Source organism: Tachypleus tridentatus, chromosome 1, assembly GCF_004210375.1.
Source record: "Tachypleus tridentatus isolate NWPU-2018 chromosome 1, ASM421037v1, whole genome shotgun sequence".
Taxonomy (NCBI): domain Eukaryota; kingdom Metazoa; phylum Arthropoda; class Merostomata; order Xiphosura; family Limulidae; genus Tachypleus; species Tachypleus tridentatus.
In genome coordinates this window covers 127,477,356-127,501,781 of record NC_134825.1, presented here as the reverse complement: position 1 = coordinate 127,501,781, position 24,426 = coordinate 127,477,356, and the positions used below count along the sequence as shown (strand labels likewise).

The window sequence follows — 24,426 nt, the reverse complement described above, 5'->3', positions numbered from 1 at the left end:
ATAGATGGATAAACATTATAAGAGGATAATTTGAGCTTTCCACTCATCTAACAGTGTTAATTTCATCAAAGTAAAAAGTTTAAACTGATAATGTCTTTAGGCTCTTTTAAATAGTTAGGTAATTCAATATGTAAAAGACAAGCAACCTTTAAAAACACTAATACTTTAGCAACAGGATATGTGATAGGAGATTATAACTTACTTTCACCATCACTGCTATCATCAATAATATTATCTTTACTCTTCATAAATGGAAACTTTCTTGAGAAAGAAAAGTTTTTCTTTTTTCTCTCCAAACTCAGCTGAAAAGAAATACAATAATCATTATAATGAGGAAAACATTTCTAAAATATCAATAAATATTTTATAACATTTGTTGTGCATATCCTATTTTTACTACACAAAAGGTACACAAGATGTTATGTGATAAAAATATATATTTTCATAAATTTTATACTGCTTTAAAATCTTCTGCACTCAGTTTCAAAATTATACAAGAACAATGGAGAATAGATAAACTTCAAATCCTATTCTACCATATACCTAACACTGGTCTATTGTAATAAAAAATATTTATAATAAAAAGCAACAAAACCTATTAATTATTGAATCTAATAATTAATCTAAAACTACAAAACTTTAGTTCCGCATCTAATGCTTTATATGATAAGTATAAGGTTACATTTCCGATTTCAAAATGAACCATTTTTACAAAATCTTTAACTGCACTTTTTTTTTATTGTTGCTCAATCCCTGTTATTCTGATTTATCTCATGCATGTAATTAAAAATAAAGAAGGCTTACTTTTCCATTAAACTGACATTTTCTTTCAAACTTGACAGATTTTAATCTTGATCTCTCCTTCCTTTCAACTCTTTAAAAAAAATACAAGAAAAATTTAACTTTGCACTTAAAACTTTGAACCAGATAAGTATATTTGTACTCATAATAAAAACAATAGAAAACATTAGCAACTAGCTGCAGAAAAAGTTTAAAGTGCCAGCAATATTTTCTTTAAAAAATGTTTTGTTATCTCACAAGGTTATGATTCCTAAATAGTATTACACACATTTTCTATATATTTTTCTTCTTTATGCACATTTGAAGTTGTTACAATGGACTGACCCTATACTAGAGAAGAAATGTTGATTGTAATTCTGAATTTACCATGTGTATATAAATAAAATGTAGCAAGCCTTTAGTTAAATGTAAGACAGTATGTGTACTTAAGATATATCTGTGAACTGACAAAGCCAGCCTGACTCAGACTCTGAGAAGTTGGAATGAAAACTGATATTCATTCAAAAAACAAAAATTATTTTGGCAGTATCTCTGTATACTCTTCACTGGTATGAACTGCTGTTAGATCTGTTAAATATTTAGGGTAAAATGAACATTTGATAGCTACAACAATAAATATATGATTTAATAATGTTCAATGACCATCTGTGAAAGGTAGCATGTGCACTTTAATGCACATAAACTTAAGGAATGAGAAACATAGAAAGACATATTTTTTGTTCACTTTTAAAGAACTTGTACTGAAAAATAACTTCAACTGTTTATCATGGATGATGAGTCTATAGTAACTCTATGAGAGTATGACTCAAAACATTTTGTTCTTTAATTTAATACTATCTCTTTTCACAATTCAGTAATCTCATGAAAACTTTTGATAAGTGTGCACATAATGTTTTTTCTTAAAATTCTAATCACAAATCTTAATAGAAACTGGGTCAGCTGTAACTTCTACCCACACAAGTATATACTAAATTTTTTACTACTACTTCATAGATCTTACAACAGACACTTGTGTAACATGAACAAACAGATTGCCTTAGTGATCAATTTGTAATAAGTATATTTTGAACTACTAAATGAAATCTTGTCTTAACATAACATTAAAATATACAATCCAAGTTACAGTTTCAAAGTGATATTTATACACACTTTACTAACACAATTCCATTCATTCAATTTACTTTCTCCACCATCAATATCACAAAACACAATTTTTTTTTCTTCAAAATTTTCTCTAAAAACAGTAGGTATTATGATACCAAGTAGAATCATATACCTCATTCAATTTTGTCAGACTTATCAAAATTATTTTTACTAAGCAACATTCTAGTGTGTTATATTATTACCTGGTTTTACTAGGAATAATACCAATGAGATCATCTTTGTCATCAGGACACATGATTCGAGCCTGCCACCATTCATCATCACAAGCATTTATGACATGCAGAATAGCACCAAACTGAAAGCCTAATCCTCTACTAGGCAAACCACTATCCCTTGAAGGTTCATAGTCAAACAGTGCTCTAAATAATAATAAAAAAATTTAAATTGCAATATCCAATCAGATAGAAGGTTCGATACTGGGACATGCTCTTAGAATTATTGTATTTTCTATGCTAAAATCATTATTAAAACTTTCCTATAAAAACAGCAACTGAAATAAATGTCTTCAAGAAATCAGTAATTCAATCTGGTTTAATTTATTGAAATAATATATCAGCAGGCAATGATAAATGTTCAATATTTATTTCATAAGAACTCAAACAGAAAGTAGAAAAACAATTATAATTTGCAAGATTATAAAATTAGAACAAAAAAAACCTATTAAAGTAGCCATTTGATGTCTAACAAAAGTCTCTAAAATCATATGAATAACTAACAACAGTTACAAGACAATGACATATAAGCCAAAGCTTACAGAAATGTTCATAACAGTATCTCACAATTGTTATATTATTTTTAAATACTTGTTTTGTCAAAGGAACTCAAAAACTTAGTATTTGAAGTAATAAATACTTTGATTCTTTTACCAGTCAATGTGATCATTTCCAATAACATTAGTATTAGTTATTAACCTAATTTAAAAACAGCAACTGAAAAATATACAATTTAATGTGTTTTGGATCACTCAAAACATGAAAAAGCATTTGTTATATAGTTTATTAATATCAGTGACATGACTACTTACCTAACATATAATGAACGTTTCTGAGATGTTCTTAAGCTACCTGCTGTTGTATTTAACATTTGTTCTCTAAGGTCATGAATCTTTGCTTCAAATCGATTGTATTCTGTTTGGAAGGATTCAAAATGTTTAGATCAAAGAACTCTTCCAAATATGGAAATAAACATTGTTTAAAATAGATTAAAATGAAAAACATATTTTTTAAGATTTATATCAAATGCACTAAATACATTTGAAAAATGTGAGATTTGTGTGATGTAATAAATGCATAGACAAAAGACTGACTGAAGCACTAGGACCATAACTGAATTACAGAGGGTTAACTACATCATATTAAAACAATTATGAATATGCAAATAATGCAATAGACACAGCTAATATAAAGTTTTGGTGGAACAGCATGCATTAGAAATACATTGTTTTCACTGTTTGATATTTCATAAGCAACATGATGCTGCCAAAAACTGATTGCTTCTGGTCAAGATATGTAACGATTCTTTTTGGTGAAAAATATTCATAAATTCAGATTGTAAAAGTGTGGTCAGATTGGGAATTTAAAATTTCCAAAATGAAGATAACCCTTGCACTCAGTGGCACTGAAAATTAAAGGAATATGGGATTAGCCTGTGGTATCAAAACAATTTGAAAAGGGGCCTGCCACAAGTTATATTCAAGCCATGGTAAGCAATATGTAGTCTATTGTATCAGGTGAAAATCTACATATACAAAGATCAGTGGTAAGACCCTTCCATAAACCCCAGGAAACAGTACACAACATAATCAGAAAGAATTTACATCAGGAAAATCAACGTGTTAATAAGTAGCTTCTATGACATATCCATTTAACAATTTCATACCTCAAAAAGCTTGAGAACAAAATAGATATTCATGTTATGCCACATAAAGGTGTGCCATTCAAGTTACCAAATACAGTGTATATGGATTTTTGTACAATTGGACCGTTGAAACAGTCAATAGTGATTGCTTCCCTCATATAATAGATTATGAAAGTTTTGTAAGAAGAAGCAATGCACTTTGGACATGACAGCCTTATGGTAGAGCCTTTTACAATGGAAACTATATTGCAGGAATAATGTCAAAATTAAAGGTAATCAAATACAATATGACCATATGACTAGTGACTTGGGCTGTGATGATGTAGTGAGGTACCAAAATCATTTTAATGTAACATAACCTCTGTTAATGTTACAAAAGCCCTACTATTTCTCTTTTATAAGATATAAAATTCATACCTTCAGGTCTATATTGTACAACAAGTACTACACTGTGTCCAGCACCTTTCAATACTGCTGCTGCCTGTTCATGTGTAGCTTGATGAAGATCAATTCCATTTACCTAAGTAAACATAACATTGAAATAGCAAGTAAATAAAAAAAAAAAAGTCTTGCTTTTCCATTTAAATAAAAATTATCTATACTTTTAATATGACATACTGGATTTACTGGTTGAAAATAATACTGTACAATACTATATATTATAACACTATCATCAAACATCTTTAAAGGAAAGAATAAGGGAGAAAGGTTAATAGGCATCATGTACCAACACAAGTCTCCACTCAGGATATCAAAAATGTACCTAATGTTTTTTGATAATTAAATATTAAACATTATTAAATATCCTATCCCACTTCATCAGTATATAAATAAATTATCTCTAAGTCAATCACACTGCCTTACTTTGTTACATATATGACTTTACATTATTTCATTACATTAGCATCAAACTCTTATATTTTTATTACTTCAAATTAAAACTTGATTAAACTAAAATTGCATCTCTCATCATTTAATTAGTAAGCAGACCATTTTACAAAAACAACCTATCTCATTTTGTTAATATATCTACAAATAGTATTCTCTTCTATTTAAACAGAATTCAATTACCTAAAAAAATTAAACCACAGGTAGTGGTGTCTTTAATCCATAGGTCTTAGTAAAATCTTAACCAATTACATTGTGTAAACATGAACAACTGACATAAAAACAAGTTTACATTCAAGTGTATTTAAGTTGTTTGGAATATTCAATAAATCAGTAACACTATGTAACACAAATTTTATATGCAAAAACAGCTCGTTTGGGTTGAGAAAATATTTTACATAGAAGAGCGAACAACGTTTCGACCTTCTTCGGTCATCGTTTTGTGAACCTGACGATGACCGAAGAAGGTCAAACGTTGTTCGCTCTTCTATGTAAAATATTTTCTCAACCCAAACGAGCCGTTTTTGCATATAAATTTCTCAACAAGTGGGTTTCTCGACATCACTGATAACACAAATTTTGTTCCTCGATAGTATGTGTTATTTCCTAATTGCTTATGTTGTAAAAGTACAGAAAATGGCTATTATTCCCTACTAACTTTGCCTTTGTGACCTGGATAGTGAAATTTAGAAATTAACCTATTTTCTATGTAAAAACAGACAAATTTCCACATTTTCATTTACACAAGGTCTGAATAAAACAACATATGAATCAAGATTTACATGTATTTATATTAAAGTTAAACAAAAATTTTTAGAAGTGAGTAGTTTTCTATATTTGCAACAGTAATGTAAATCACTTTCACATATCAGCCCCCAAATATAGTCTTGGTATTTTACTTTGTTAGACCAAGATCTCTGATCAAGTTTTTGAGGTCTCTTTGGTTGGGGTAGTATGGGTTTCTCTCACCAGCTGCACCTCTAAAATTGTAAACTGGATCTTCAACATATACTTCCTCTTCTGATTTGCTGCTCTCTTCTGAGGATGGTTGCTTCCCCTCTGGCAGAGCAGGTACAGGGAGCTCAGGACAGTGTGGTACTGGGGCGATGGATGATGGAAGGTCCAGACACATAATAGCAGATGCATTCTTGCCAGCCCGATGTTTGGAAGGGTCCACCATGCAGAAGTTGCAATTGCTTGAGTGGTCAGTGGGTTCATGCCAAATTCTTGGAATAGCAAACTTCATGGCTCTCTTTTCCCCTCTGTACCATCCTGCAAAAGAGCAAAATAAAATTGTTATTATGAAGAATAAATTTATTTGATCGACAAATAATGTGTAAGAGGTTCATGCAAAATATTTTATACATGATATTGGAAATTAAAAAAAAATAAATTAAAAGATATTTAAATTTTAAAAAGTCTAAATTTTGTATAATATAAAGTCTTACTATTCAAGCAAGCAAAAGTTGTTCGTCTTACCTTCTAGAGTTTTTTTGCAGTGCTCACAGGTAAAATGAGGTGCCCAGGGTTTGTCTTGATCCCCAACAAGCATGCCAAATTATGCCTTGTAGGTTTCACACATTTTAGCAGATGCTGTCACAGAGTACTTTTTCACTCTTGACTTCATAAATTGGCCGCATAGATAGCAGAATATGTCTGGAGAATGCTTGCAGCTTCTTTATGCCATCTCTGATAAAACCAGATAGGTCTATGTGTTCACTCAGGCAGCTAGAACTAAACTGAAGTGATGAGTCCCTGTATATATATATCACTATGAAAAGTTGTAGAAAATTCTTGTAAGTTCTATAACATTCTTGAAAATTCTTCTAAGTTTGAGAAAATTCTCTATCAACTATTCAGCACTGGAATGTTCTGGAAAATGGGTAAATTTGGAAATTTCATTACCCAGGTTACAAAAGCAAAGTTTGAAGAGAAAAATAGGTCTTTTCCATTTACTTTAGGCATAAGCAATTGGGAAATAACACTTTCAGCCAAGGAACAAGAAAAAGTAAAAATTTTGTTACATAGTGTGCTTAAATCTGGTTAAATTGTACAGCACAATTAATTTATTGAAATAAGATATCAGTACACAGTAATTGATGTTCATATTTATTTCGTAAGAACTTAAATAAAAAGTAGAAAAAGCAATTATAATTCACAAGTTTATGAAATTAAAACTAAAAAACTTACCACAGTACTTATTTTATGTGTCTAATAAATTCACTTCTAAAATACTAAGGTCTCCAAAATCATAACAATAACTAACAATAGTTACAAGGCAATGACATATTAAGCCAAAGTTTATAGAAATGTTTATAACAGTATCTCACAATTGTTATATTATTTTTAAACACTTTTTTTGAAGTAATAAATGCTTTGATTCTTTTATCAGTCAATGTGATCATTTCCAGTAATATTGTTATTAGTTATTAACCTGGCTTAAAAACAACAAATATTTTTATTACTATTAATGTGAGAGTAGAATTATTACAAAAGTGAAGTAGGTGAATTATTAAAAAGAGTGAAATGCTAAAGATATTGCAGACATTAATAAAGTAAGAGTAGATATTACCAAAACAGAAGAAGATTACTGACAATGTGATCTTAAATACATATAAATGAATGAGAAAGTATAGTACTAAATAAAAAAATGACTAAATCAATGGATAACAAACATGAATTTGATAAAGTATAAAATAGTCATGGTTTTAACATCAATAGAGTGGAATAAAATGGGAACTTTAAAATTAAACAAACACATAACATTATAAATATCCTGTGATAGGTTTGTTGGTATTTCAGTAACAGTGTACTTTGATTGTTGCTTTACCACAAGTGAAACAGGTGAATACCAATTTAAATTTTGACATACTGATAAAATAAAGAATTATTATAAAACAGCAAGGTCATGTAGTTCATAACTGAGAAGTGTTGGTAAAGAAAAGGAGAAGAATTTCTGTAAAATAAAAGTGAAAGAAGTAAAAGTTATTCAAATGAGGATAGTATATCTGTGCTCTTTTATAATATTCTAAAGTAATTACATAAATCTTGAAGGAAGTAACAATGTACATTGACTGTAAAGATTTTAGAAATTTCAGACAATAAATCATTAAAATAGCAGCATATCTTATATACATTGCAAACAGTAGTGTTTGCCTGTCTCCCATTCACATTGGCTGCTTTGTGCACTGCATTTAAAAAACCATGCATGCAAACAAAGCTGAACATTCACTTTTGAAATGACGAAAGAACAGGCATGAATAATACTGATGCCAAATTGTATTTTGTAAGCAGGATATTCTACACTAAATTGTAAGGAATTAATTACACTATCATTCACTCTTCAAAATGTGATGTAACTTAAAGAATAAAAATAAAAATTTACCATTATTGTTATTGTTGAGCGTTTCTTAAGATGATTGAAATACTCAACAATTACTTTTTGTAGCAGGTGATATAAGTAGCTCAAACCTTTGGCTCTGAGTGAAATCATGAATGCAAGACAATTAGCCACTTTACAGTCCAAGAAATAATTTAAACTGATAGCTCAACTTAAACTTTTCCCATCAATGGAGATGGGCTTTTTGCTTGTGAATGATCTCAAAATAAAATGTTACATTAACTTTTGTTTAATGTTTGGTCAAAATTTTAATTCTGAAACCTCCAATTACTATAAAGAAAACTTGTGAAATACATTACAACACAACAATACCATGTTATCGATGCAGAAAATGTAGTAAACAATAATTACACCTAATTAACAATATGGTATTTCAGTAATATTTCAGTAACAGTGTACTTTGTTGCTTTGCCATTTAAACTACACATAAGCACCAGATCCCATAGTGTATTATATATATATATAACTACAGTAGATAAGCATTTCTTACTGAGAGTATTTGGTCTCCTCTTCTCAGTTCCCCACAGAGGTCAGCAGCTCCTCCAGCCAAAATGAAGGAGATAAAAATCCCTTCTCTGTCTTCACCGCCAACAATGTTAAACCCCAAACCTAATTCTCCTTTTGATAATATCACTTTCCTTGGTTCTCTAGAGAATAAATAAAGCAGTTACAAATTTTCCACAAATGATGAGGACACATCAATGAAATGAGCAATTCTACAAAAGTAGCTTGAAGTGGGTGAAATATAAAGAAGGCAACTATGATAACATAAAGACTGAAATAAAATCACCTCCCAAGAGGAAATAAAGTAACATATATAGTTAAAAGACATACATCATAAATTATGATAATAAACCTCTACATGAAGTAATTTAACAGTAATTGTGTGGTATAAATGCCTAAGCTGGCAAGGTTAGAAATCTGTTTAGGTCTACTGCACACAACACAAAACTGTGCATGCAGAGACAATTAAAATTACAATTTATACATGGAAAAGTATAATGAAAATTCTCTCTCTCCTAGAGTGTTTAGTAAATATCATAATTATTTTAACACACTACTTCATACTGTTGACTGAAAACAGTATTGTTAATATACATTTTAAAAATACCATTAGCAATGTGTCATCACAAACATTACACTTTTGGATTTCTTATACAGATAGCAGTAGTAGTGCCAATGAATGTTCTATTAGTCTAAAAACTACAAAAACATAGTCTTAAATGAGTATAGCTGTAAAATTCCCAACACAAAAGACCCATAATATGCATTCACAAATTAAGTTTATGTTTTCCTTAATAAATTTCTATTATTTTCACTGTATAGAGTATAAGATATTACTGACAATATGCAATGATTATATCACCTTTTAAATATAATGTATGAGGACACATAACCAATACAAACACAAGACATTTGGTGATGATTCTGAGTGGTTCAGAAAATAATTAGATAAATTTCAGTTTGTATATTCAAATTAATGTATGTTATTACATTTTTAGTTTTTGGGTTTCACAACAAAAACTTGGGTCACATTAAACAATACAACAGACATAATTATATTTATTATTTTTCAATAACTGTTGTTAACACAACACTGAAAAATAGCTATGTACTACTTACATAAAAATCAAACAACAAATAGACTACTACATAGATATTCCTAAGTAGCACCACTGATATGTGCTTCTTTTGTCTCTTTTAACAAGCAGCTAAAACAATGATCAGAATAATACATTTCTTTCAATGCACATTTCCCACATTTAAGTTTTATATTTATCAAACAAAATGTGCTATGTGTAGACAAAATAAGTATTGAAAAGAAGAAAGAAAACTACTGTAGTCTTCCCTTGTTTACAAACTTTGGTCATTATACATATGCATGCTTATTATACTATTTCCCATAGTTAAAAAGGTTGATGTTTTCCATTATCCTTTACATTATGTGCCTCTGTAATAGGTCTGCTAAACCTCATTCACCACTTTTATCTATTTTTGATTCTACATTCAAGTGAAGTTTCTGGAAAATTTCAAAACTTTCAGTACCCCTAATCTTTATCAAGTAATAAAAAAATAGTGCAAGCATCCCCCTCCCTTTTTTCTTTAGTAATATTAAGGTGAGGAGTAAGATTCAGTGTGTTATCAAGGGCTAAGTTTGATTGTAAAAAATATAAAATATGCTTTAATATGAGTTTCAATGTATCTTGTATTTCACCATTACTCACCACTAAGGAAAGTGACCCTGAAAAGTAAGCTCATCAAGTGCAGTAGGGAACGCTAATGAAATCCGAGACTGATTTTGTATATTTTAAATACAGAAAGTGAAAAACGCACACATGCACGAGACAGGTATTTTTTCTGTTTACCACACTCCTCTAATCAAGTCAGTTCTTGTCAAAGTTCTATCAGTCTAATAAAATTTGTTCATTTACCCCGAATACATTTGAATTAAAAAATGTAAATAGAATATGCTAAAAATAAAACGATTATATAAAAAGGAAGAATATACTGACATTTTAATCTGTGATGATTTTGCCACTCTTTAAAAAAGGGCCATTCCTATAAGTTCCATAAGTCACATGATCACTTTTACTGCATAAGGTATCACTACAAGAGAAAAAATGATCTTATACAATTCAATTCGGTGCGTGAACGGAAGAGGAGAGCCCAAACACTCGTATCACGTGACTATGTTATGGGAGCAAATGGCAACAAGCGGAACGGAATTCAGTAGTTACGTGTTGCCAAAATACACACAAACACAATGGATGACTAACTGGAGATAAGAAAAGAGGACGCCCACGCTAATTTCCAATAATTATAATATATTCCTTGAATAATTAAAAGGGACAAAATGGTCATTTGTGTAATATTGCTTAAAAAATTCTTTCTTTCAGTTCTTTCTCGTTCCTAAACACGCCCATTTTGTCACGTGGTTTGACTGTAGTTAAGTGGATGACTTCTAAACATATGGATTACGAGTATGAGCCTATGTTCCCAACAGTAACGATATATCGATAAATGATAATAAACTATAAAATAATTCGATTTATAGCGGGGATGTAGGCGTTCGTCAAAGTGTTTCTTCTTGGGACGGCTTTGTATTTTGTTTTCATAGCAAAACCACATTAAGACATATCTATATCCACCTTGGGAAATCGAACCCCGGATTTTAAAGTTGCAAGTACGTAGACTTACAGCTGTCCCACCGGGTGTTCTTGTCACAGTTTCTATAATAATTTAGTAATATATACTGAACATGGACAATAGCTCCCAAAAATGTCCTACATGTACACTGTGAACCAAACCAACGAAAATAAATTGGCTTCCCCATCTCCCCTCCTTTTATCCAATTTTACGAGGCCCTTCCCAATGAATACGATAATTACCATTGCAGGTGACAATTTCAATATTACCTGTACTTTGGTAAATTTTAATAGATTGTTACAAAAAATCATTTGACATTAATATCTCACTCAACTACCAGATAAACAATAGTTATTATGTTACATACCTATTTTATACAAGGAATGAATGGAAATGAGAAAAAAGAAAGAGAATGGTATCCGATGTAAAAAGATGCCACGATGTAAATTTGTTCTTACGATGCATTGAAACAGATTATCAGAGCTTAGTTAGAACTATGAATAACAACTGGTTGACAAGTAATATTATCAGTTTCAGACATGTATGCGAGTATAAAAAAAAGAGAAGATTCGGTTTGTGATCTGATGTAAGATACTATTTCAAACAGTTAGTTCTCTAAAGTTGTTTAAAAGTAACACCATAAAATTATAGTTTATTACAAGTACTTAGGGCACCGCTAATCATTTTGTACTTGCATCACCTGACAAATTCTGGAAAAGTTAATATTTCTGCAGAATATTATCTCACATCGAAAACGATTTCTCATTACCATACAATAAGGAATATTTACTCATTACAAATGCTTTTCTTTTAACTTGTAAATGCCTTCGCCTCCAACAACACTGTAATTTCTGTATATACCACTCACGCTGAACTACAGTATTTTTGTTGCGCGTGAAACGATGACGCTTTAAACAATGTAAAGGTCAAGAACATGAAATTACTGTTACAAACAGTACTTTTGTCATGCGACTTATGAAACTTTAGTTTAAACAACACCCAATAACCAAAACTGAAATATTCTACAGGTGTTAAATATTTTTCAATAAAATATATTAATGTATAACAAAATTAGAGTTGAATAATATTTTAACGAGCATTTCTAATTTCGTGTAACGTATGTGGTACAAGAAGGTTTGACACTAGCAACATATTTATTCGACGGGAATCGAAGTTTCATTGTGAATATGTATGTTCTGAAACGTTCAAGAATTAAATGTTTGTTACCATCACACACGTATCATGTTTGCTGTTGTTGCTGTCATGCTCACATTCATACTTAAAATTTAACGTATGAATTTCACAACTGTTGAAGAAAATGCATGTGAAAAGTAAACAAATTAACACACTACACATTATAATAGATAAATTATGTCATCATGAAACTTTACTATTTTGTATATTAAGTTTTAAGACTAGTCATGGTTCATACACAGGATGTCCAAAAATAAATACACCAAAAATAAAGTTGAATAACATTATTGATATTTGAAATAAAAATTCAAACTGAATATAAATACAAGCTGTGGGCTTTTAAGCTTTAGTTTTAATAATTAATGGACTTCTGTCTTCCATCTTTTGCCATAATTAATCTAATTTTGTGTTCAAATTCTGATAAAACATTTTCAAACATAGCTGTAGGGATGGATAGGATAGCATCACAAATCCAGTGTTTCAGATCTTTTGGTTTGTTATGGAAGGCTTACGTTTTCAAACAACCACAGAGATGAAAACTTAAAAAGGTTAAATTGGGCAAACAAGTAGGCCATTTGATAGGTCCTCCATTACCAATCCAACACTGTAGAAAAGTTCGGTTTAAAAACACTTTAACAGTTTGAGCAAAGAGGAGTGGTACTACAACCTGTTAGAAGATAGCTCTTTGTAACATACCAGGAGTTTCTCAGATCTGTGGAATAAAGAATTGTTGTAGCATGTGTAGATACATATTTACAGTAACAGTTCATTCACCAAAGAAACAAGAATAAAATAAAAATTAATACAACAAAACAAAACTTACAGACCTACTACTTGTATTTATATTAATTTTTGTTCTTATCTCAAATAACAATAAAGTTATTCAACTTTATTTTTGTTCTATTCATTTTTGGACACCCTGTATATACAGTGAAATAATATAAAACTCTTCAGAATGTATTCCTGCTTACAGACGTTTGATACAATGAACATTACTCTTCTAGTTTATATATGCTGTGTTTCAATGGAGTGAATACCATTCTCCACTTTTTACGTTGTTTTCAACATAACAAACACTAAACTCTACTCTTTAAGCTATTTCAATATAATGAACACTAATCTCTACTCTTTAAGATATTTCAGTATAATGTACACTATTATCTACTTCTTAAGCTATTTCAACATAATGGACACTGTTCTCTACTCCTTAAGCTATTTCAACATAATGGACACTGTTCTCTACTCCTTAAGCTATTTCAACATAATGGACACTGTTCTCTACTCCTTAAGCTATTTCAACATAATGGACACTGTTCTCTACTCCTTAAGCTATTTCAACATAATGGACACTGTTCTCTACTCCTTAAGCTATTTCAATATAATGAACATTACTCACCATTCTTTATAATCTTTCAATATAATGTACACTATTCTCTACTCTTTATTTCAATATAATGAATGCTACTCTCTACTCTTTATGTTCTTTCAATATAATGGACACTGTTCTCTACTCCTTAAGCTATTTCAACATAATGGACACTGTTCTCTACTCCTTAAGCTATTTCAACATAATGGACACTGTTCTCTACTCTTTAAGCTATTTCAATATAATGAACATTACTCTCTACTCTTTAAGCTATTTCAATATAACAACTACTGTATACTCTTTAGGATCTTTCAATATAACGGACACTACTCTCTACTCTAAGCTATTTCAATATAACAACTACTGTATACTCTTTAGGATCTTTCAATATAACGGACACTACTCTCTACTCTTTAAGCCATTTCAATATAATGAGCACTACTCACTGTTCTTTAAAATATTTCAATATAATGTACACTATTCTCTACTCTTTAAGCTATTTCAACATAATGTACACTATTCTCTACTCTTTAAGCTATTTCAATATAATGTACACTATTCTCCACTCTTTAAGCTATTTCAACATAATGTACACTACTCTACTCTTTAAGCTATTTCAATATAATGAACACTACTCTCTACTCTTTTAGCTATTTCAATATAACAACTACTGTATACTCTTTAAGCTATTTCAATATAATGAGCACTACTCACTGTTCTTTAAGATATTTCAATATAATGAACATTACTCTCTACTCTTTAAGCTATTTCAATATAATGAACATTACTCTCTACTCTTTAAGCTATTTCAATATAACAACTACTGTATACTCTTTAAGCTATTTCAACATAATGGATATTCTCTGCTCTTTAAATTATTTCAATGTAATGAACACTACTCAGTCAAGTACAAACAGGGAGTATTATATATATATGTACATAGAGAGAGAGACACACAGAGGATATGCTACAATGAACCTTAAAAAAAATAAAAAGCCAAATTCTGGCAGGAGGAGTTTTAACCTCTCAAGTAATTCTATTTCACTTCACTAGATAATATAAACAACTATTATGTCTTTCATATCTCTGCTAGCCTTATGAGCCCTAATATCAGGTTGAAAGCCTTGTCAGCACTAAATATAGTAGATATCGTATGGTCGACATATTGTTTACATACGTATACTGTTTTTCACTTTCACACAAATTTTTACAACACAAAATGCAGTACTTCCTGGCACATTTCACAGTTTTAGTTACACATACAAATAAAATATTAGATATATAGGTACTGAATAAACAGTTTCAATTGGAAATGCTAATGAAAGACAGGAAGGGAACAACCTAGCAGTTACTATTCAATCACAAACACATGGAAACATTTTAAAGAAAATAAGCAATTTAGAAACTGGCAACACAACAAACAATCTTTGAACAACGTTACTGGAAAAATATAACTATAAACATAATACTGTTCAGACTTATTTTAACATTTAATATTTTTTTTACAAATATTTAAGTGGAAAGTAGCTAAATATTTTTTTGTCAAAAGTTCAAAAGTCTTTAATTTATAGTTATATAAAACGTTATGAGCCTACAGACATACTTAACTGTCATCTCTACCTTGTTTCGTTAATAGTTAGCAGCTCAACTCGTATCCTGATTTGTTAGTTTGATGTGATGAACAGCAGAACGAAACACATAAACCAACAGAGAAGTCGTTGTATACTATTTTTTTTCACTTGTACAACATTATGACGTTATTACACAGAAAGTAACCAATCATACGAATTAGGTAATCTCACTAGAAAAGACGAAGCTGTGTATAAAGATGGGTGTGTGTGTGTGTACGATAAACCTTGACGCGCAACAGTGAAACCCACGTCATTCGTACACGTTAAACAGAAGTTTAGTGCAGACTGATTGCCGGCGTATGTAACCTACACACGTCGACAAGGCAAGCCCGAAAACTGTCGGCATGTCTGCTCAGCCCATTTTGGGTAACGGCCACGAGGGTGAATCAGGTATTTTGACAAAGAGTTTATTACATGACGCCTACTCACGTAAGTCAGAATACGGGCGTTACATACGTCTTGAATACATTCGTTCATTCTTTTCATAGATTGTAATAGTTATGAAATCAATTAATAGTTCGGTTCTCCTATTTCGTCATCTGTTGTGATGTGTCTGGCGTAGTGATTTTTTCTTAATTTCGAGAAGACAGGTGCACTGCTTATCAGGAAAAGGGCATAGTATTTTACCAGAGATGTAAGCGCCTGAACTGACACTAAGGTGTCGTTTTCAAATGATATTACGAATATGTCGGTTAGAACAATAACGAGAACATAACGCTAACAAATAAATTAACTTTTAATCAATTGATAAGCGAAAAAAGTTATTTAAAATGCCCATTTAACAACTGAAAATAAGTGGTTTGCTATGTTTGTACGGACAACGTGACTTTCCTGAGTGGTTTGTTCATCTCTGTACTTTTTCAGGTTCTTTCATTTAGTTGGGATCAACTTTTAATAACCAGTATGTTATAGTTTACGAAACTTCACATCTGTCCCCGTGACAGCTTAAACCTTTTTCTTATAGGTAATTCTATCAGTAACGGGAATGTTCTGCAATTGTATTTATTTTCAGTCTCAATTTATATTCATTCACTAATCAGAAAAGCGAAGAACCAATTCAAGATATACGAGTTTTATCTATGAAAATCCTAAAGAATTGTGAACCGGGTAAAAATAACAAAAACACAACAGAAATATGGTTCTAAAACAACGAAAACTTAAGTTTATAATAAAGGTATTTTATACTTTTACCCAAATACTGAGTTTATGCATATTTTCTGGCCCGACATGGCCAGGTGGTTAGGGCGCTCGACTCGTAATCTGAGGGTCGCGGGTTCGAATCCCCCTCACACCAAACATGCTCGACCTTTCGGCCGTTGGGGCGTTAAAAAGTTAGTCATTCTCACTAAACGTTGGTAAAATAGTAGCTCAAGAGTTAGTGGTGGATGGTGATAACTAGCTGGTTTCATTCTATTCTGAACACTGGTAAATTAGAAACGGCTAGCGCAGTTAGCCCTCGTATAGCTCTGCGCGAAATTCAAAACAAAAACAATGTTTTTTTCTTCTATCATTATATAAAGTGGTAACCAAGTAGCGCGTCAAAAAACAAATTTTATTTCTAAATCTTTATGTTAAATAAACATGCAAATAACCTGATTTTAGTTATTTTTCTGAAAACAATGGTATTCTTATGTTTCCTTTTCGCTTTGATAATTTTATTTTAGCAACACAATCTCTAAGATTTGCTTAGAAAACTTGGAAATTTTAAAAACATGCGGAGAAATAAATTCTGTACGGATACCTAAAACCTTCTAAAAGTTTTTTTTATGTTTATTTGTCATTCTGCAAAGTACAGTTTCTTGACCAATATTAGACACGAACGTGCCAACAGAGAAAGTTCTGGTACATTTTTAACAACAACAACTACGTAGAAACATTAAATAACCAAAAACACGCGATACAGGCGTTTCCCGCTGGGGTTTTTTTTTGCTTTTTTTATAGACACAGAAAAAACACCATTAGAAAAACAAAAATATGTAAAAAATACATATCGTTTGAAAATAAGTATACAACTAAAACCAAACTAAGGTACAGAGATTTTCACGTTTTATATTCTGTTACACAGATGGAAAGATGGACGCTTCTATGTAACAAATTGATAGTTCGAATGCAGATAAAATCGAGGAAATAAAAAAAACTCCTGAAATACTAACAAGATACTCTATAAAAAGCTTTGCATTTATCATGAAAAAGTAACATTTCCAATTTCTTTGGGGCCAAGAAGAAAGATAATGACAAACAGCACGATGTATATAATTAAGTTTACGTTAAATTTCTTGTATTTCCCAACAACACCACGGTATAAACCAAGTTACTTAGGTCGTACAATTAAATGTGTCTTCCCTTATGTACTAAGTATTTAATACGATACAATTATTAATCACAAAATATGTAATGTAAAAACGGATTGTTATATCGTTAAAATACAGTCATGTGAAAAAGTTAGGGCACCCTATGAAAGCCTGTGTATTTTTGTAACATTTTTGGATATATAGATATTTAATATCAATTTTAACAATACTGAGAGATTATAGGAATATAACTAAACAACTAAAACTGAAGAAAAGACTTTTCAAGATCTTCTGTAAATGTAATTCTACAAAAATGCATATTTTAACTGAGGAAAAAGTTAAGACACCCCCACATTTATTCCCACTTAAAATGGCCCAACTCACACACAGGTGTATCACACCAGATGCACATGATTAGAAGATCATTACTCAGCATTTTGAATGAAGCTTGCCCTATTTAAACCTCAGACATTTAGTTTGGTGTGCTCCTGACTGTTGAACTGAGAGTGAGCGCCATGGTGAGAGCAAAAGAGCTGTCTGAGGCCTTCAGAAAGAAAATTGTAGCAGCTTATGAGTCTGGTAAGGTAAAAAGATCCCAAAAGATTTTGAAATCAGCCATTCCACTGTCCAGAAAATAGTCAACAAGTGGAGGGTTTTCAAAACAACTGCCAACATGCCCAGGTCTGGTCGTCCAAACAAGTTCACCCAGCGAGCAGACCGCAAGATGCTAAAAGAGGTCTCCAAACACCCTAACATGTGTTAGGGTGAAGAAATCATGGGACCTACAGCAGGCTCTGGCTACTGTTGATGTGGAAGTGCATGCCTCTACAATCAGAAAGAGATTGCATAAGTTTAACATGCATGGGAGGTGAGCAAGGAGGAAACCTTTGCTCTCTAAGAGAAACATCAAGGCCAGACTGAAGTTTGCCAGAGAGAGTGTAGACAAAGACCAGGACTTCTGGAATAATGTTCTTTGGACAGATGAGTCCAAAATTGAATTATTTGGACACCAGAACAGAGGACATGTTTGGCGTAAATCAAATACAGCATTCCAGGAAGAGAACCTCATAACAACTGTGAAGCATGGAGGTAGAAGTGTCATGGTTTGGGGCTGCTTTGCTGCAGCAGAACCTGGACAGCTCACAATCATAGAATCCATCATGAATTCTACTGTGTATCAGAGGGTGCTTGAGGATCATGTGAGACCATCTGTACTAAAATTAAAGCTGAAGCGGAACTGGACCCTGCAACACGACAATGACCCAAAACATACCAGTAAATCCACCAAGGACTGGCTGAAAACTAAAACATGGAGAGTCCTGGAATGGCCAAGTCAAAGCCCAGATCTTAATCCCATTGAGATTCTGTGGGGTAACTTGAAATGGGCTGTACATGCAAGAAACCTCTCAAACATCTCACAGCTGAAAGAATTCTGCATTGAGGAGTGGTGCAAACCTTTTTCAGACCGATGTCAGAGACTAGTAGATGGCTACAAGAAGTGTCTCACTGCAGTTATTTCAGCCAAAGGGGGTAACACTAGCTATTAGGGGGTAGGATGTCCTAACTTTTTCCTCAGTTAGAATATGCATTTTTGTAGAATTACATTTACAGAAGATCATGAAAAGTCTTTTCTTCAATTTTTATTGTTTAGTTATATTCCTATAATATTTCAGTATTGTTGAAATTGAGATTAAATATCTATATATCCAAAAATGTTACACAAATACACAGGCTTTCATAAGGTGTCCTAACTTTTTCACATGACTGTATGTAATGTAAAAATGGATTGTTATATCGTTAAAATATGTAATGTGAAAATGGATTGTTATATCATACTATTTAGACGAAAATAATAACAAAAACTAAGAGTACAGATGTAAAAAATCTAATTTGTTGTTCAGCATAAAGCTACACAATGGGCTACCTGTGCTCTGCCCATCTCAACTATTGAAACCTGCAAGAAACATGAAAAGCTCTCAGACTTATCGTTGAAGTAATAAGAGGCAAACTGATACAAAATAAGTAATGTAAAGTGTGGTTTGGTCATTTTTACTGATTAGTGAAAATAATTCACTGTCTTTCTCTCTCTGAATATTTTAATAAATCAACAACAACAACAAACACTGACTACAAGGTTCCCGTGTTATTTTCCCTATATGAAATGGCACATTTTGAAAAAATTAGAAACTAAATAAAAGATGTTTTTTTGCATAACCACTTAAGGATGGTAAAGAAAATATATCAGTGTTGGTAAAGTCCAACAAATCTTTTTGTCTGTTTGTTATAGAGCAGAGCCATATTACATTATCTGTTGTCTCCACCATGAGGAATGAACTGTGGATCTTAACACTATAAGTCCATAAATTTAATGCTGTCTCACTGGGAAACCTGCCCGGCATGGCCAGGGAGTTAAGGCACTCAACTCATAATCCAAGGGTCTCAGGTTCTAATCCCCATCACACCAAACATGCTTGCCCTTTCAGCCATGGGGATGTTATTATGTGACAGTTAATCCCACTATTCATTGGTAAAAGAGTAGCCTGAGAGTTGGCAGTGTGTGGTGATGACTAGCAGCCTTTCCTCTAGTCTTACATTGCTAAATTAGAGACTGCAAGTGAATATAGCCCTTGTGTAACTTTGTGGGAAATTAAAAAAATAAAATAAATAAACAGTTCATGCTATTTTATTCAAAGACATACTGTTCAAGTCATTGGGTGCATTGCCTGTGATTTCTGTACAATCTGACTGTTGAAAAAAAGTGCTGGGAAATCCTGTAAATCGTACACTAGATAAAGTATAGAAGGCCTACAGGTAGGATTCGTGTAGCTTTGCGAGAAATTTAAAACACCCCAAACCAAATTGGGAGACCTAGTGAAATTTAGTACACATCAGACGTAACAAATGATCATAAGTCAGAGGACAAACGTTACTACTGTCTTGAGTTTGGCTAGGATAATGTTAAAAGAAAGATGATAACACAGGCCAAACCCCAAGAAGTTTTATATATATTTTAGAAGAAATACTATTGTCAATACAAAGTTTCAAGCAATGCCCTTCTTCTTGTATATATATATATACATACACATACACACACAAGAGATAGTATTAAACTTACCTGTTTATATAACATTAGCAGTAACTATCAGTATGGAATATAAAAAAAAAAGACCATGGACCAAATACGTAAAATATTAAACTTACAAAAGTCTTACTCAACCTTTAAGGCCCCATATGCTCCTGCATCGCTTGCACTTTTCTACGGCTGCCACTGCTTAAACTCCAATGTTTGAAAGCTCTAAATAGTACTTACTAAAGCTGACCTATATGGACAGAGCATCTGGTTAAATGTATTACGAATTATTTTAGAGAAGAAGCGAATGAACAGATGTTTAAATCTGTATTAAAGCTTAACCTGGTAAACAGACATTTACACACCTTTAATAGAATAATAATATAATTATGATATTGCACAAATAAAACTTATTTTGAATTTTTAAACACCAAGCTGATATAGAAACAAACCGAAAATGTAATTTATTTTCAATTCTAAAACAGAAATCAATGTATGGGAGTGGTGAAAATTGTGCCTAACTAATTTTATATATGTATTTATCAAATGAAAACATTAAGCGCTTCAATGGTATCCTATGTTAAAGACAAGGAGACTGCAGCATATAGAAAACAACTAAATGTTATTGTAATTCACCAAACATGGCAGATTTCATTAAGTGGTGGTGGTGGTGGAAAATTGAACTGTGTTTACAACATTTTCATATGATTCTAGCCCCTAGAGCCAGCTAGTAAGGCATTTGGCTGTTAACATACATATACACATCAAGATAAATAGCAGGATGGATTACTACATGAATGGAGAGGTTGATGTATAGACAGTAGGTTGAATAAGGAAAGATGAAAGGGGATGAGTCAATGTGTGTAAAAGGTTGAAAGTGGCTTCATAAATGGGACTTAAAGGGTGGTAAAACTGGGCTGAACATATCAGTGGTTGGACAGTTTGCTACACTCAGTTAATGAATATAGATACAGAAAAATATGAGGGTGTAAGAAGGGGTGAATGCATAAAAATTGGTAACTAAAATAACATCAAGTTTTGTAGACAGCTGAGTACATCCTAATAGTCGGGTATACAATAAAAATTGCATATGTAAATAAATAATTCACGTGAAAAACACAGGCAATATAAAGTAGTGATGAAACAGAATGTACCAGAGCTACAGTTTAACATTGTTTGATGTTAAATTTCAAGCAACTAGAAAATGAAATGGGTGTTCATGCTGTTCCATATGAGCCTATGGATTTCTGTGCTATCAGACCATTGTTCATCTACATTAGATGGGTTACGGAGACCATGCAGGAAGAAAATGTATGGTTTGAACACAACAATCATACGATGGAACCCTTTGTAATAGAAAATTTGCCTATTGTCAAGATGCACATTCATAAGTTGAAGTATGTCCGAAGGATGACATGGACTGTAATGGAGAAGCAAGGTTCTGAAACAATTTTAGTATAATGTCCTTAAACATTTGCTTAAGATTAGACAATTATAACTTAAAATAGCATTTAAGGTTTTGGAACTACTACTGAATTCTCCATCTGGCAATAACAACTAAACATCTACTGGTGTTTAAAATAATTAAATCAGATGACATTTAAAAATATTCTTAATAAAAAGCTAACTACCAAACTAGCTGTAACCTATTAACCAATATATTATTCTTTGTATGTAATATTTCTCATCAATTCTCTTTTGTGAGAATAATGCACAAGCAATGATGTCATGTTCATGGAAAGTGTGCAGTTACGCATTTTCGTTTTCCACTAATAAAACAGGATGTTATTTAATGCGTTCTTGAAACCACCTCACAGTACATTAAGTAAACACAGATTTACATATCAGTCATTTGCATTCATAAAGTGCATAAGATTATATATTTTCAATCATGAAAAAATTGTAGTCCAGATTCAGTTTAATAATTTTAAATATATTTCATGGTAGGTTCTGCAAAAAGCTTATACGATTTATTTTCCCTTGCTAGTGCATGTTTGTTAGTGTATAGCAATATTGTTAACATCAGTAGCCTTGAAATATCTCATTTTATTTAGTTACTTATGAATTTTACCTAAATATTCAGGTCTAATGATATCAATAACATTACAAGGGAATCCATTTTAATTTCATTAATGTTATCAACACATTTGTATAAATATTCATATATGTATGTCATTTTACAAGCTCAATGAAATAAAACATTAAATTTTATGAAATAACTATATAATATCCAACTTTACACTCAGTCTTGCCACTGTTGTTTTAACTCAGCCTATATAAAAAGCAAGTTGATGATAAGCTGTAAACTATATAACAGACTATGGAGATACTTCAAAAACTAATACATTTAGAATCTTAAAACTGACAGAGGTATCTACAATTGTACACAGAGAGGGTTGAGTAAATTATATTAAAACAATGTAGGAACTTTACCACACCATTAGAATAGCCCTCATTGAAAATGGTTATGTCATAAGATTTTCATGTCTGACATGAATCCTACCTGTAGCCTTTTCATACTTTATCTAGTGTACAATTAACAGGATTTCCCAGCACTTTTTTTCAACAGTCAGATTGTACAGAAATCACAGGCAATGCACCCAATGACTTGAACAGTATGCCTTTGAATGAAATAGCATGAACTGTTTATTTATTTTATTTTTTTAATTTCCCACAAAGTTACACAAGGGCTATCTGCACTAGCAGTCTCTAATTTAGCAATGTAAGACTAGAGGAAAGGCAGCTAGTCACCATCACACACCAACAACTTTACCAATGAATAATGGAATTGACTATCACATTATAACACCACCATGGCTGAAAGGGCAAGCATGTTTGGTGTGAAGGGGATTCGAACCTGCAACCATTCAGATTGTGAGCAGAGCACCTTAACCACCTGGTCATGCAAGGCCTAAATAGCATGAAAACCCATAGTGACTTAAGGTATTAAACAGCTGAATAAATATGTGATGGAAAAATCTTGTGGAAACTTGACTTGTATCTCTTTTGCAGATGAAAACCCTTCCTTATTATGTTGCATACTGTTGTCTTGAACATATGGATAGCTTTTATTATTAACCTTTGTGTTTGTGGATTTTAAAACATTGTAAGTTTCTTACAAGTTTATAATGGTGTGATTATCATGTGACTTTCTGATATGTTCAAAATCATTTTAATTTAATGTATTAAACCCCATGTCTTCTACAAGTGCTTCAAGTACACATTTGATATAGTCACAAATATACACATTTAAAAAAAAAAAATTTAAACTGTGCTTCAAAATAACAAGTATTTCACATGAACAAATATACTGTTTCAAAACTTTGTGCAAAGCACCCAGTGTCAACTATTGAGCTACTTTTGTTTGATTGAGAATGAAGGTAAAATCCTACTACTTATAGTGTACCCATGATCCCAAAGTGCATTGTTTGGTGGCAATGAACCTAGAACCATGAATGCTCAGATTCACAGTTGAAGCACGTTAACCAGTAGGCCACTCCTGACTCACAAAGTAAGGTAGAGAGAGGAAGTAGGCTGCAGAAGCTTCTCCTTGGGTCTGATTAGGGTTATAATTAATGACAGAATAGACATTTTATATAAAGTTACACATGTTAATT

At 31.7% G+C, this 24,426-nt stretch overlaps 1 protein-coding gene across 9 annotated transcripts in view; it reads right to left on the bottom strand.

Annotated features, from left to right (window-relative positions):
* LOC143223081 (disks large homolog 1-like) overlaps positions 1 to 24,426 on the bottom strand; it is a 119,156-nt gene that overhangs the window by 12,918 nt on the left and 81,812 nt on the right. For all 9 annotated transcript variants that reach the window (XR_013012658.1, XR_013012659.1, XM_076450513.1 and 6 more), the window contains 6 exons: positions 8,601 to 8,757; positions 4,240 to 4,342; positions 2,990 to 3,092; positions 2,148 to 2,324; positions 805 to 874; positions 203 to 302 (listed from right to left, as the gene is read on the bottom strand). Coding sequence is in view for 7 of the 9 variants with exons in the window: in XM_076450513.1 (XP_076306628.1) it covers positions 203 to 302; positions 805 to 874; positions 2,148 to 2,324; positions 2,990 to 3,092; positions 4,240 to 4,342; positions 8,601 to 8,757 (710 nt within the window). In the remaining 2 variants the exon portion in view is untranslated. The remainder of the gene's footprint in view (positions 1 to 202; positions 303 to 804; positions 875 to 2,147; positions 2,325 to 2,989; positions 3,093 to 4,239; positions 4,343 to 8,600; positions 8,758 to 24,426) is intronic.